Source organism: Diorhabda carinulata, chromosome 6, assembly GCF_026250575.1.
Source record: "Diorhabda carinulata isolate Delta chromosome 6, icDioCari1.1, whole genome shotgun sequence".
In the NCBI taxonomy this organism is placed as follows: domain Eukaryota; kingdom Metazoa; phylum Arthropoda; class Insecta; order Coleoptera; family Chrysomelidae; genus Diorhabda; species Diorhabda carinulata.
This window is the reverse complement of record NC_079465.1, coordinates 30,677,618-30,692,249: the sequence shown is the minus strand read 5'-3', so window position 1 is coordinate 30,692,249 and position 14,632 is coordinate 30,677,618. Positions and strand designations below refer to the sequence as shown.

The 14,632-nt window shown below is 32.0% G+C and overlaps 1 protein-coding gene across 1 annotated transcript; it reads right to left on the bottom strand.

Moving 5' to 3' along the window:
- Positions 1 to 411: 411 nt before the first annotated feature.
- Positions 412 to 6,602, bottom strand: LOC130895570 (aspartate aminotransferase, mitochondrial-like). Its single transcript, XM_057802943.1, has 4 exons — positions 6,326 to 6,602; positions 5,926 to 6,261; positions 2,803 to 3,107; positions 412 to 905 (listed from the first exon to the last, which is right to left on the bottom strand). The coding sequence occupies exons 1-4, from the start codon at positions 6,511 to 6,513 to the stop codon at positions 454 to 456; spliced, it is 1,281 nt and encodes a 426-aa protein (XP_057658926.1). The 5' UTR covers positions 6,514 to 6,602; the 3' UTR covers positions 412 to 453.
- Positions 6,603 to 14,632: the final 8,030 nt, after the last annotated feature.

The window sequence follows — 14,632 nt, the reverse complement described above, 5'->3', positions numbered from 1 at the left end:
AATACGAATTTGGTGATTAAAAAGCGGATTTTACGTATTTCTGCATATTTTTAATTTTTTTTTCGACGTTATCTGTTTCTAGTTCCATACGGCGATGTTCAATAAGTTCGATTGAACCTGGTCCTCCCTCTTCAGTCCATTGTTTCGATTGTTCTTCCGTTTATGATGGACCCACGTTTCATACAAGGTTATGAAACGGATTTATCGCCAAAAACATCTTCAGGACTCCGTTTTTCAGGATAATTCGAAGATTTGTAGTTATTTATCCCGCAACAATTCGAACGAATCGAAATCGGGCGACCGTGGTGGCTGAATCATCGTTTCCAGTATTCTGCAGATTCGAACCCCGGCGATTTTTACCTGTTTTGAATCCTCGAAAGGATAATCGCTTTGCACAAAAAAATATCACGATCTAGACAACGATTTTAATGATATCAAGACAATAAAAAACAATCAAACGGACGTAACTTTGTGAAAAGCCGCCCCCACGTACTCGACGTTCTTACTATTCAATCCGGAAACGGATATCCGTCCGCTATTCAAAAGATACACGTGGAAATCCTTCTTGAGCTTGGCGACGGCTTCTTTTTTCACCGCCGTAAAGGAAAACATGCCGATTTGATTGGTGATGTGGTCCCAATTCAGTTTCGAACCGGCTCTGATGATCCCGTCGCGTAAACTCGCGCGCATGCCCCTCATGCGTTCCGCCATTTTCTTTACCTCTTGCAACCATCTGTTTTTCAAATCGACATTCGATAATATTTCTTCGACGATTCTGGCGCCGTGTATCGGGGGGTTGGAGTACATCGATCTGGTTATAAACTTTAATTGGGACTCTGCTATTTCGGTTTCTGCCGGACTGTCGGTTATGAAAGCGCAACAACCGATTCGTTCTCCATACAAACCTGATTATACCACGTCGAATTAGTAGAAAAATATATAATTTTGCTTATAACTAAAGAGAGGATTCATATGCGAAATATTTGGATGGAAAATTGGTCTAAAATCGGCGACGTTGTCGAAAAAACATGTTCGTACCTCGGACAGTTGTGTCTGTTTCGAGTATCTACCGATTCCCGTATTCTCCGCTACAAAATGTCGATGACGTACCGGAAATTCTTAAAAACGGGCTCTGTTGTCGACGCGTCGCGTTCTGAACGACCGGAATCCGTAACCATTAAAGATAATGTGGTATTAGTGGCGATTGCGGGGATAAATTCTTTACGTTGAACGCCGAAACGCATTTTCTATCGAATTTACCGTCCGCGTCTTCTTCACGCAGTAAAAAATCATGTTCGTACCTCAGACACTCAGACAGTTGTGTCTGTGTCATAATAACAAGTTTCAAGTAACTATTCCCGAAATCGCCGCTACAAAATGTCGATGACGTACCGGAAATTCCTAAAAACGGGCTCTGTTGTCGACGCGTCGCGTTCTGAACGACCGGAATCCGTAACCATTAAAGATAATGTGGTATTAGTGGCGATTGCGGGGATAAATTCTTTACGTTGAACGCCGAAACGCATTTTCTATCGAATTTACCGTCCGCGTCTTCTTCACGCAGTAAAAAATCATGTTCGTACCTCAGACACTCAGACAGTTGTGTCTGTGTCATAATAACAAGTTTCAAGTAACTATTCCCGAAATCGCCGCTACAAAATGTCGATGACGTACCGGAAATTCCTAAAAACGGGCTCTGTTGTCGACGCGTCGCATTCTGAACGACCGGAATCCGTAACAACTAAAGATAATGTGGTATTAGTGGCGATTGCGGGGATAAATTCTTTACGTTGAACGCCGAAACGCATTTTCTATCGAATTTACCGTCCGCGTCTTCTTCACGCAGTAAAAAATCATGTTCGTACCTCAGACACTCAGACAGTTGTGTCTGTGTCATAATAACAAGTTTCAAGTAACTATTCCCGAAATCGCCGCTACAAAATGTCGATGACGTACCGGAAATTCCTAAAAACGGGCTCTGTTGTCGACGCGTCGCGTTCTGAACGACCGGAATCCGTAACCATTAAAGATAATGTGGTATTAGTGGCGATTGCGGGGATAAATTCTTTACGTTGAACGCCGAAACGCATTTTCTATCGAGTATACCGTCCGCGTCTTCTTCACGCAGTAAAAAATCATGTTCGTACCTCAGACACTCGGACAGTTGGTGTCTGTGTCATAATAACAAGTTTCAAGTAACTATTCCCGAAATCGCCGCTACAAAATGTCGATGACGTACCGGAAATTCTTAAAAACGGGCTCTGTTGTCGACGCGTCGCGTTCTGAACGACCGGAATCCGTTAATAGAACTTGAACTTTCAATATAGAATCCGCTCTTCATTTATAAGTATATGAATATCAATTTTGGATGGTGATAATTAGATAAAACAAATTAGTAACGATACGAGAGTGGTCCAAAAAGTACTTGGACCATTTCCTCAACTTACCTCTTCATTATTGGAAAATATCTTTGACCACCGGGATATTTTTTCGAAGTCTGGGAACAGAAAATAATCCGAAGGGGCTAAATCTGGCGAACTAACCTGACGGATTGTCTCGATGGAACAAAATCGGCTTTTTAGCGAATTGCGGTAGTTTTCGCTCGATTTCTGCGCTCGCCATTGAAGGTACCGCACTTTTTGAAATGCCTTCAATGTCTGTTAGCCGTCAAATAAATACTAGACAACGTGTGCTCTCTCTAAACATATGCTGCCATCTCTAGGTCGGGCCAGGTACTTGTGGGACCACCCTCGTATAATAAGGCTCAATTCGCCTTGTATGGAGTTCAATGACCTAACTTACCCATGTTTTTGGAAAAACTTTGACATATCGCCATGTTGATGTCATTTTCGGCGAAAATACGTATGGACGTGGCGTCTCTTTCGGCATCCCCGGTAGCGAAACCTTGATAAGCGTTATCGAATATGACGTATAAAGATTTTTTTTTACATAAATCGGCTAATTGTTGCCATTGCTCACAATTGGGATCGAATCCTGTGGGATTGTGGGCGGCGGCGTGAAATAATATGATACATTCGTCGGGCATTTTGTTGATGTCATCTAACATCCCTTCGAAATCTATCGCCACTTTGTCTGTATTATAATACCTGATAATAAAACGAATACATATTAAATAATCGATTTGATTGAGTGTAAGTATTTTTAATTTCTGAAACTTTTCTAAAAACCCTCGTATTTACTAACAATTTCTATAAATATTTAATGATTTACTGATAAATTCCCTTCATATAATGACTTTTGACGTGAATTAAACTGACTCGTTTCGACTTTTGGTGATGAAACACCATCTACAGTCACCGTATTTCAATGGTATTCCGAATTAAATCGTGATCGAGTTTCGCTACAAGATTAATTTCGAAAAAATCGTCCAAAATCGACTGTGTGTCAGAAAAAGTAAGTTAATGACTTTCGACTTGATTTAAACTGACTCGTTTCGACTTTTGGTGATGAAACACCATCTAGAGTCACCGTATTTCAATGGTATTCCGAATTAAATCGTGATCGTGTTTCGTTACAAGATTAATTTCGAAAAAATCGTCCAAAATCGACTGTGTGTCAGAAAAAGTAAGTTGGTGACTTTCGACTTGATTTCAACTGACTCGTTTCGACTTTTGGTGATGAAACACCATCTAGAGTCACCGTATTTCATTGGTATTCCGAATTAAATCGTGATCGTGTTTCGTTACAAGATTAATTTCGAAAAAATCGTCCAAAATCGACTGTGTGTCAGAAAAAGTAAGTTGATGACTTTCGACTTGATTTAAACAGACTCGTTTCGACTTTTGGTGATGAAACACCATCTAGAGTCACCGTATTTCAATGGTATTCCGAATTAAATCGTGATCGTGTTTCGTTACAAGATTAATTTCGAAAAAATCGTCCAAAATCGACTGTTTGTCAAAAAAAGTGAGTTGATGACTTTTGACTTGATTTAAACAGACTCGTTTCGACTTTCGGTGATTAAACACCATCTAGAGTCACCGTATTTCAATGGTATTCCGAATTAAATCGTGATCGAGTTTCGCTACAAGATTAATTTCGAAAAAATCGTCCAAAATCGACTGTGCTTCAAAAAAAGTAAGTTGATGACTTTTGACTTGATTTAAACACACTCGTTTTGACTTTTGGTGATGAAACACCATCTAGAGTCACCGTATTTCAATGGTATTCCGAATTAAATCGTGATCGTGTTTCGTTACAGGATTAATTCCGAAAAAATCGTCCAAAATCGACTGTTTGTCAAAAAAAGTGAGTTGATGACTTTTGACTTGATTTAAACAGACTCGTTTCGACTTTCGGTGATGAAACACCATCTAGAGTCACCGTATATCAATGGTATTCCGAATTAAATCGTGATCGAGTTTCGCTACAAGATTAATTTCGAAAAAATCGTCCAAAATCGACTGTGCTTCAAAAAAAGTAAGTTGATGACTTTTGACTTGATTTAAACACACTCGTTTTGACTTTTGGTGATGAAACACCATCTAGAGTCACCGTATTTCAATGGTATTCCGAATTAAATCGTGATCGTGTTTCGTTACAGGATTAATTTCGAAAAAATCGTCCAAAATCGACTGTTTGTCAAAAAAAGTGAGTTGATGACTTTTGACTTGATTTAAACAGACTCGTTTCGACTTTCGGTGATGAAACACCATCTAGAGTCACCGTATATCAATGGTATTCCGAATTAAATCGTGATCGAGTTTCGCTACAAGATTAATTTCGAAAAAATCGTCCAAAATCGACTGTGCTTCAAAAAAAGTAAGTTGATGACTTTTGACTTGATTTAAACACACTCGTTTTGACTTTTGGTGATGAAACACCATCTAGAGTCACCGTATTTCAATGGTATTCCGAATTAAATCGTGATCGAGTTTCGTTACAGGATTAATTTCGAAAAAATCGTCCAAAATCGACTGTTTGTCAAAAAAAGTGAGTTGATGACTTTTGACTTGATTTAAACAGACTCGTTTCGACTTTCGGTGATGAAACACCATCTAGAGTCACCGTATATCAATGGTATTCCGAATTAAATCGTGATCGAGTTTCGCTACAAGATTAATTTCGAAAAAATCGTCCAAAATCGACTGTGCTTCAAAAAAAGTAAGTTGATGACTTTTGACTTGATTTAAACACACTCGTTTTGACTTTTGGTGATGAAACACCATCTAGAGTCACCGTATTTCAATGGTATTCCGAATTAAATCGTGATCGTGTTTCGTTACAAGATTAATTTCGAAAAAATCGTCCAAAATCGACTGTTTGTCAAAAAAAGTAATTTGATGATTTTTGACTTGATTTAAACAGACTCGTTTCGACTTTCGGTGATGAAACACCATCTAGAGTCACCGTATATCAATGGTATTCCGAATTAAATCGTGATCGAGTTTCGCTACAAGATTAATTTCGAAAAAATCGTCCAAAATCGACTGTGCTTCAAAAAAAGTAAGTTGATGACTTTTGACTTGATTTAAACACACTCGTTTTGACTTTTGGTGATGAAACACCATCTAGAGTCACCGTATTTCATTGGTATTCCGAATTAAATCGTGATCGTGTTTCGTTACAAGATTAATTTCGAAAAAATCGTCCAAAATCGACTGTTTGTCAAAAAAAGTAATTTGATGATTTTTGACTTGATTTAAACAGACTCGTTTCGACTTTTGGTGATGAAACACCATCTAGAGTCACCGTATTTCAATGGTATTCCGAATTAAATCGTGATCGAGTTTCGCTACAAGATTAATTTCGAAAAAATCGTCCAAAATCGACTGTGCTTCAAAAAAAGTAAGTTGATGACTTTCGACTTGATTTAAACTGACTCGTTTCGACTTTTGGTGATGAAACACCATCTAGAGTCACCAAAAAAAAAAAGGATCTGAAATAATTTTCATCGTATCTTACCTGTAGGTTTTAACGCACAATCCGGCTCTTTCCAAAAGACTGATATGATTACCCCAAGTCGGTTTGGAAACGTAAGCAACTTTGTTTTTCGGAAAAAACGTACTCAAAAAAACGGCGGCTATAAATACAGCGCCCGTACCTGATAAACTTTGACACAAAGCCGCCCGACCGTTTTTCAAAAATTTGTTATCTTCTCCCAACGCGAAATTGAAAGTCAGTTTATTAAAATTTAAATTCCCCAATAAACCCAAATATTCCTTATTCATATTTTTGCATCTGATTCTTTTTTCGGCCTCCCTGACTGTTTGCAAAACATACGGTTTACCATTATCGTCTCTGAATATTTAAAAAAAAATGTATTAGAAAAAACTTTACGTAAATTTTCAATATTATTACTCACCTGTAAGCCCCCACCGTGAGATTAACTTTTTCTTTTGATTTATCTTTATTGTAAGCATCGAGAACCCCAAATATATTATCAGGAGGAGCCTTAGGGACCTTAGTAAACCATCCCAAATTTCTATTATATGACGTCACTGATTCGAAAGGTATTAAAAATTTTGTAATCGCCAATTTTTTCTTATTCATTTCAATGCACTACGTAAAATTTTAATAAAAAAAATCAATAAATAATTTTAACCATCATTTATAAAAGAAAATCATAGTCAATGTCAAATTGACGTATTGACATTTTACGAGGGCGATACGTCAATTAAGATTAATATATAAATACGAATATTTCCTTCTCAAATATCCAAACTTTATAAACAACAGTCGATTTTCTCGGTATATACAACTTTAGAGGGCTCAATAACCTCTATCTACATCTATAGTAGGCGGCGTATAGACCAATTGCACCGTACCGATTTTATTTAATCTTTGTTTCTCAAGTATTGATAACGACTGTTCACCTGTTCAATTACAGCAACGTAGAACGCTCAATTCTAGTAAATCAACATTTGTTTACCAAAAATTTTCGAAAAAATCACGCGGAAAACAACAATACGAACCTTATTTAATTAAAATTATATGTTTTAATACGTATATCTCAAAACTTTTATAACAACCCTCGTATTCGATGTCTATTGACCGTACTAAATCAAAAATATTCAATAATTCGTTTTAAAAGCAATTTTATTTACATATTACGTAAAAATAATAAGAATAGTATTATAAAAATATTTTTTTAAGGATTATTTTTTAAAATATTTGTGCAGTTATTTCCCCCGCTCATTACAGACAGGTATTTTTCTATTATCCGGGCAAACAGACCATGACAAAAGAATTAATTCTTTAGGAGAAGAACTAAGTTCACACACACACACACACACACATAGATATTTAAAGAATTAAATTATTGTAGGACGAAGTTATAAAATCCATCTATATCTATGGATCATATACTTCAAACCTAGTTTGATTTTTTTTCTATGTATTTATCGTTTATTAATTGTAAAATTTTATTAATCTATGAATATTTGAAAATATTGAAAAATAAGCACGTTATTTATGGTTTAAACTACCGATTAATTATTAATTAAAGTTAAAAATAATAAATAGAATCAAAGATGGCGTCGGTGTTATTAATCTAGTTGATATTCATAGGTTATATTGTTGGAAGGAGATCTGTGGTTCTGTATGTGGTTGGAATGTACTTATCTAGTAAAGCAAATAGAGATTTCACATAGAGATACAATGGGTGTTCGTGAGTATCAACTCATACCCGTTATTTGTTACAAAAAATTTATCTCAGTACCGTCTCTAGGTCGTGGATGAGGCCGTTAACACCGATCAACACAAAAACGCGTCTATTTGTAGAATAAACGAATTGCACTCGATCTATTTTAATAAATCCGAAAAACATTTATAAATCCATAACACAGTGAAATTCATCAATAATTGTGAATATTTGATTCAGATTGTTTTAAAATACGTGCAGAAAAAATAAATTTTATACAGTTTTCAAGTTTTTTTAAATTCATTTTAATATTTTAAGATACAGGGTGTGAATAATTGCAGAAAAATTAAAGTTATACAGGGTAATACATTAATAATTGTCAATATTTGATTATTTGGAAATTAATTTTAGTGTTTGAATATACAGGGCGTGAATAATTGCATGAAAAATAAAATTTATACAGGGTTATACATTAATCAATGTCAATTATCAAGTTTTTTCAAATTGATTTTAGTGTTTTAAGATACAGGGCGTGAATAATTGCAAAATAGATAAAGTTATACAGGGTAATACATTAATAATTGTCAATATTTGATTTTTTCGAAATTGATTTTAATGTTTTGATATACAGGGCGTGAACAATTGCAGAAAAAATAAAATTTATACAGGGTTATACATTAATTATTGTCAATCATCAAGTTTTTTTAAAATTATTTTAATGTTTTGAGATACAGGGTGTGAATAATTGCAGAAAAATTAAAGTTATACAGGGTAATACATTAATAACTATCAATATTTAATTTTTTCGAAATTGATTTTAGTGTTTTAATATACAGGGCGTGAACAATTGCAGAAAAAATAAAATTTATACAGGGTTATACATTAATCAATGTCAATTTTCAAATTTTTTCGAATTGATTTTAGTGTTTTAAGATACAGGGCGTGAATAATTGCAAAATGAATAAAGTTATACAGGGTAATACATTAATAATTGTCAATATTTGATTTTTTCGAAATTGATTTTAATGTTTTGATATACAGGGCGTGAACAATTGCAGAAAAAATAAAATTTATACAGGGTTATACATTAATTATTGTCAATCATCAAGTTTTTTTAAAATTATTTTAATGTTTTGAGATACAGGGTGTGAATAATTGCAGAAAAATTAAAGTTATACAGGGTAATACATTAATAATTGTCAATATTTGATTATTTGGAAATTAATTTTAGTGTTTTAATATACAGGGCGTGAATAATTGCATGAAAAATAAAATTTATACAGGGTTATACATTAATCAATGTCAATTTTCAAATTTTTTCGAATTGATTTTAGTGTTTTAAGATACAGGGCGTGAATAATTGCAAAATAGATAAAGTTATACAGGGTAATACATTAATAATTGTCAATATTTGATTTTTTCGAAATTGATTTTAATGTTTTGATATACAGGGCGTGAACAATTGCAGAAAAAATAAAATTTATACAGGGTTATACATTAATCAATGTCAATTTTCAAATTTTTTCGAATTGATTTTAGTGTTTTAAGATACAGGGCGTGAACAATTGCAGAAAAAATAAAATTTATACAGGGTTATACATTAATTAGTCAATTTTCAAATTTTTTCAAAATGATTTTAATGTTTTAACATACAGGGCGCGCAAAAAAGATGAAGTTATAGAGAGTAAAACATTAATAATTGTCGATATTTGAGTATTTTTCACAATTTTGAAGCACCATAAAATTTCTCAACGTACAATAAAATTTCTAGACGACGAAATGAAGCAATCGGATTGTTTTGTAAACAATTTCATTATTTGTCAAACAGATCGTCTTGGCGCAATTATTTTCGTTTAAATTACGAAAACAACGATTTCGTGCATTGTTGTAGGTCATTCTACCACACGAATAGATTCCCAATATACTTTATCACATTTCGTATTGAAGTAGACGAATTAATTTCGGCACAACTCGTCTGTGACTTGCCTTTACTCTATAAATACTCAGGAAGAATTTCAGATGCAGCTGTGAATATGGGGTGTTTTAAATAGACGTTACAGACTATTTTCGTATTTATGAACGTCGAAAAAAAAATGAAAATCGACTTAAAGACGCGAAATGAAAACATTCTGTTTCTCAAATCTCTTTCTAATTTGTCATCGCCGGTTAAACTAGGCGAAAACATATCACAGTATTTGTTTTAAACAAGCTAACGACCTAGAGGATCTTTTAACGGAAGGAACTGGAATATTCGTTAGAACGCGCGATAAAAATAACGAAAATAAAGTAAACGAATACGGGGAATCATCAAAAATTAACTTAAAACTATAGAAAATCGACAAACTAAAATGGAATCTCCCTAAATGTTTATGCGTTCTTTCTATAATTGCTTTAACTGTCATTATCTTGTATTCTATGAAGTCTATGGTCGTATCTGTCATCTGTCATAGTTCTGACATAATGGAACGTAGTTGACGCAAAGCACAAAATGATTTAACTGATAGATAACTGAATCATTGACAGTTGACACACTTAATATATTGTATGTTGACAGTTGATTCCTAATACGTAATATTTTGTACACGTAATTATTGAAAAAATAATTTTTCTCAAACTCGTAGGTCGTTTAAGCTTGAGCCGCCCCTGTTCTAATTTCCTATTTCTAAAATATCGTGCTTGGGTCTCTAAATTTATATAATTTTCTGCTTTTGTCGATAAATTTACGTATTATTTGAACAAATACTATACCACATAGTGACGTTTTCAAAAACACGTTCAATTGACCTTCATCAACTCCAATAATAAATTACAAATAACAATGGATGAATGCATGAAACAAAATACAATTTAATACGAAAAAAAACCGTCGTAACATATAATTAGTGATAATAATATCATCTATATAAGTTATGCTTATAGAAAAATGACAAATCCTTGTTTATTCCGTTTCCAAATAAAAAAAAAATTATTGTTTTACACGTAAATTATGATATCACCATGGCAACACTGTTTCTGACTACCATCGACGTTTCCTGTTCGAACTTAACCACAAAATTATGTCATTCAAGTGTGATTAGAATCGCTTGTTGTTAAAAAAGTGTAGAACATAGTTCATCGATCTATACTTAAATATATCGAATATATGACAGTATTAATTAAAAGATTTCTTTGAAACATTTTATATTTTCATAACTTCTGTATGTGATAAATAAAAAAATGAAACGAGTATTTTACTTTTAACAAAGAACGAGAAGTTTATCATTGGGCAATAATCATACAGTTAGAAGGAACGAAGTGAACTGAATCGCATTCCTTTGTTTCTCAAACTATACAGGGTCGGATCTACAAAACAGAATATTTTCAACCCGACATATAAATTTTTTTTTTAATTATTTATAAATATAAATAATTGAAATTTCATCAAAACAAGATGGAGTAGAAATTCTAAGAGTCTTTTATTGTTTTGGAATAATTCGATATTTCTTTTCAGAATGTATATTATCGTCATAATGATCATGAAGAAATTATATTAAGTCGAATGAAATAATGGTAATTGATAGTTACAAAGGGGTGAAAATATGTATGAATGATTGCCTATCTAATAGGTTTATAATTAGAAAAAATGCAAAGCTGGAATTTTTTCTTGATTTCTTTCTGCTTTTCTTTATTTTAATATTTATTTACAAATATTATGATAAATTGAAATTTTTCAATTCGTATCTTATTTTTATTGCTTCCATTCAAGTTAATTTGCTGCGAAAACATAACGAATGGACTATAAAGTTATTATACGTGGGATCACGTACAAATTTGCATCTAGAAAACGATCCAAAAACCTAAAAGGGATAAAGAAAATAAAGATATACAAAAAAATTAATTATCTTTATATCGTTTTATATTTACAAGCCGGCCCTGGTATTTTTTCCACCGTCCATATCATCTTACTTGGAATAGTCGATAAAAGAAAATACCATTAAAATTCATATTAAAAGTATATCATGTTATTTGTGAAACGGTTTACCACTGTTGCTACGCAAAGCATCTCATTATTATTATTATTATTTTTTATTTGAATATCAATTCTTAACGTGATTCCAGTTCGTTTTTATCAATTCATTTTAGGTGTGTGAGAATAAACATAACCTATTTCTTATAAGTATATATTTACACTATTTTTTTTTTAAATCTGGCAACGTTGTTGTGTCGTGACCTCATGGTTTAAGATTCTAATATTTTACTGATTCATTATTACTCACTACTACGTCATGATTTTTGCGATCTTTTTGTTTTAAATTCACAATCTTACTATTTCTTCTAATAATTGTTTGTACTATCATTATTTCTTTACAAATTATCGTTAATTTCGCCTACTTCAACAGAAAAAAAAATTATTGTACTAGAAATAAAATCAAAATGATTGATGGTTAGGTTAGATAGTTTGATTTCTATATTTTTTGTTATAATGTGTGATTTATATCAAGTTTGTTTATTATTATATGTAATTTTTGAAAAATCTCCATTCAAAAATATATATTTACATTATTTATTTAATGAAATAGTCAACTTTACTGTAAATGTGAGAATGCCACTGTATCTATCTCTCTCTCTCTCTCTATTCATCTATTTCTCTCTTCGTAAGTGAGATCACTGTCGGCCATATAGTCAGTCCTCCTCTATTTATCAATTCAGGGACGTACTCTATTTATTTGATTACGTATAAAAATTTTATTATTTACATTTCGATTAATATAATGAAAATTAATATGAGAACCGGTATTTTTGAGTGTTTAATATAAAAATATATATAAAAAAAATGAGAAGATACGAAAAAACGTTTCATATATAAAATTCACTTTTAAGATATTTCCAATAAAATTTCAATTGTTTTTTCGACTTTTATTAAATAAATATTTATACTTTGTGAATAACTAGTAAATAAAAACACAAAAAACAACGTTTATATAGGGTAATTCATCAATAATTGTGAATATTTTATTTAGAATGTTTTAAGATACAGGGCGTGACAATTACAGAAAAAAAATTTATACGGGGTAATACATACAAAGTTTTTTGAAATTGTATTCAGGGACGTACTCTATTCATTTGATTACGTATAAAATTTTTATTATTTACATTTGGATTAATATAATGAAAATTAATATGGGAACCGGAATTTTTGAATGTTTAATATAAAAATAATTAAATCGAAAATGTATTAAAAAAATGTGAAAATACGAAAAAAATTTCAAAATATAAAATTTTATCTAAAATTATTATAATTCACTTTTGATATATTTGCAATAGAATTTCAACTTTTTTTATAAATTTTGCAAAACAAAACATCGATTTTCGATAGCTTAATCCAAATACATCAATTTCTATTACAAATACGTCAATAATGATTTTCGTCCCCACATTTTTTTTTCGCACTTTTTTCAATATAATCTATTTTACTCTGTATTATTCCAAAATCAACAACAACGTTAAAATAATACCAGCTCAATTATTTAAAAATTAATATAAAATACTCAAATTCAATTTAAATTTAATGTATAATGAGTAGTAAGTCCTGTCCTGTCGTCTCTTCTTCCAGCATCCACGGATAATCTCACTCGGCTTTGCCGGGAGTTTGTGGCATTATTACTAATGAATCTGTAAACTGTTTGTTGTTGGCAACACTGGTTGGAATGCGGTCGCGGTTGGGGGCGGGGGTAGAATTCGGTGTTGTCTCTTGTGCCGTTCTGGCGCGTTCCGATTGAATCAATCGTCGCGCTCAGCTTGCCTGGACGAAGATGCGATCTCTCTCGCTCTCGTATTTTCCCACAATTTCTATCTTTCTCTCTCTACACTCGCTATGTCAATGGACAATATAAAACCCTTCATTTATACCGGGTGTTTTATACTATTAATGAGAAATATTTTGTACTAATTAATAATTGATATTTATTCAAACGAATAATTGATTATTTAATAATAAAAATAATCGTAAAATAGTGATTGCATATATAATGTTTTTAAGGAAAGAAAAAATTATTATTTTTAATAACTTAGTTCAGTCCTGTACGCGTGTCAAAAAGAAAGCGGAAGAATGCCCAAAGTTACACAACCGGTCGTGATGTCGTTGGGTTTTGTGGCTAAATAGACCCGTAAGTTACAAAATTAGGCAACAGAGATTATTAGAAATGATCACGGTTCGTATTATGGTGAATGGGAGATCGCGTTGCCATTCACCTTAATCTGTTTATAAGATTTTTAACAACTGCATAATTATATAACTCAATATGGTAACTAAATGTTTAAATTTAATATAATTTATGTCATGGAATATTTAAAATATTAAAATTTTTTACTTATAACAACAAATGACTTCGTAACCTTGACCCAAAATCCATTCAAAATACGTACAAGAAATATATTAAGTTATATACATTAATTATAATATGATAATAAATAATTTTGTTTACTTATTGTATTATAAGTTTTCTCTAATTTTTTTAATATATTATTTGATATATATCTTCTAAACAAACAAAAATGATAAATTACGTAAGCGACGTTAATTGAAATTTCGTTCGATAAAGAACAATTACAAATTACTATATTGAATTTTCAAAGAAGAAAGTTTGTATCGGCCATCTTACTTCGAACGTTATGTGATGAAATTATTGTGAAATCATTTGTGGAATGCGAATGGAAATAAAACAATGTAACCAACAAATATATTACAAATGTTTTACGAGTAGTTGTTTCGGATCGTGAATATTTATACGGGGTAAATCGTTGAACTTTGTGATCTTACAATCTATCTCTCTCTAATTTATAACGTTACGTATCGCTTCGTCTTTGTTTATCGTCGATGTCTAGATCTGTAGTTATCTCCAAGGGTACACGACTTTAGACGTAGAAAATTCAATTTCACACAAATTTCTGTCAATTTAGGGTCTAAATAAACAAAAAAATTATAAATATCTTGATGATCTTTATTATACGAGATGTTGTATATTTATTACGAACCGGAACGTTTTTTAT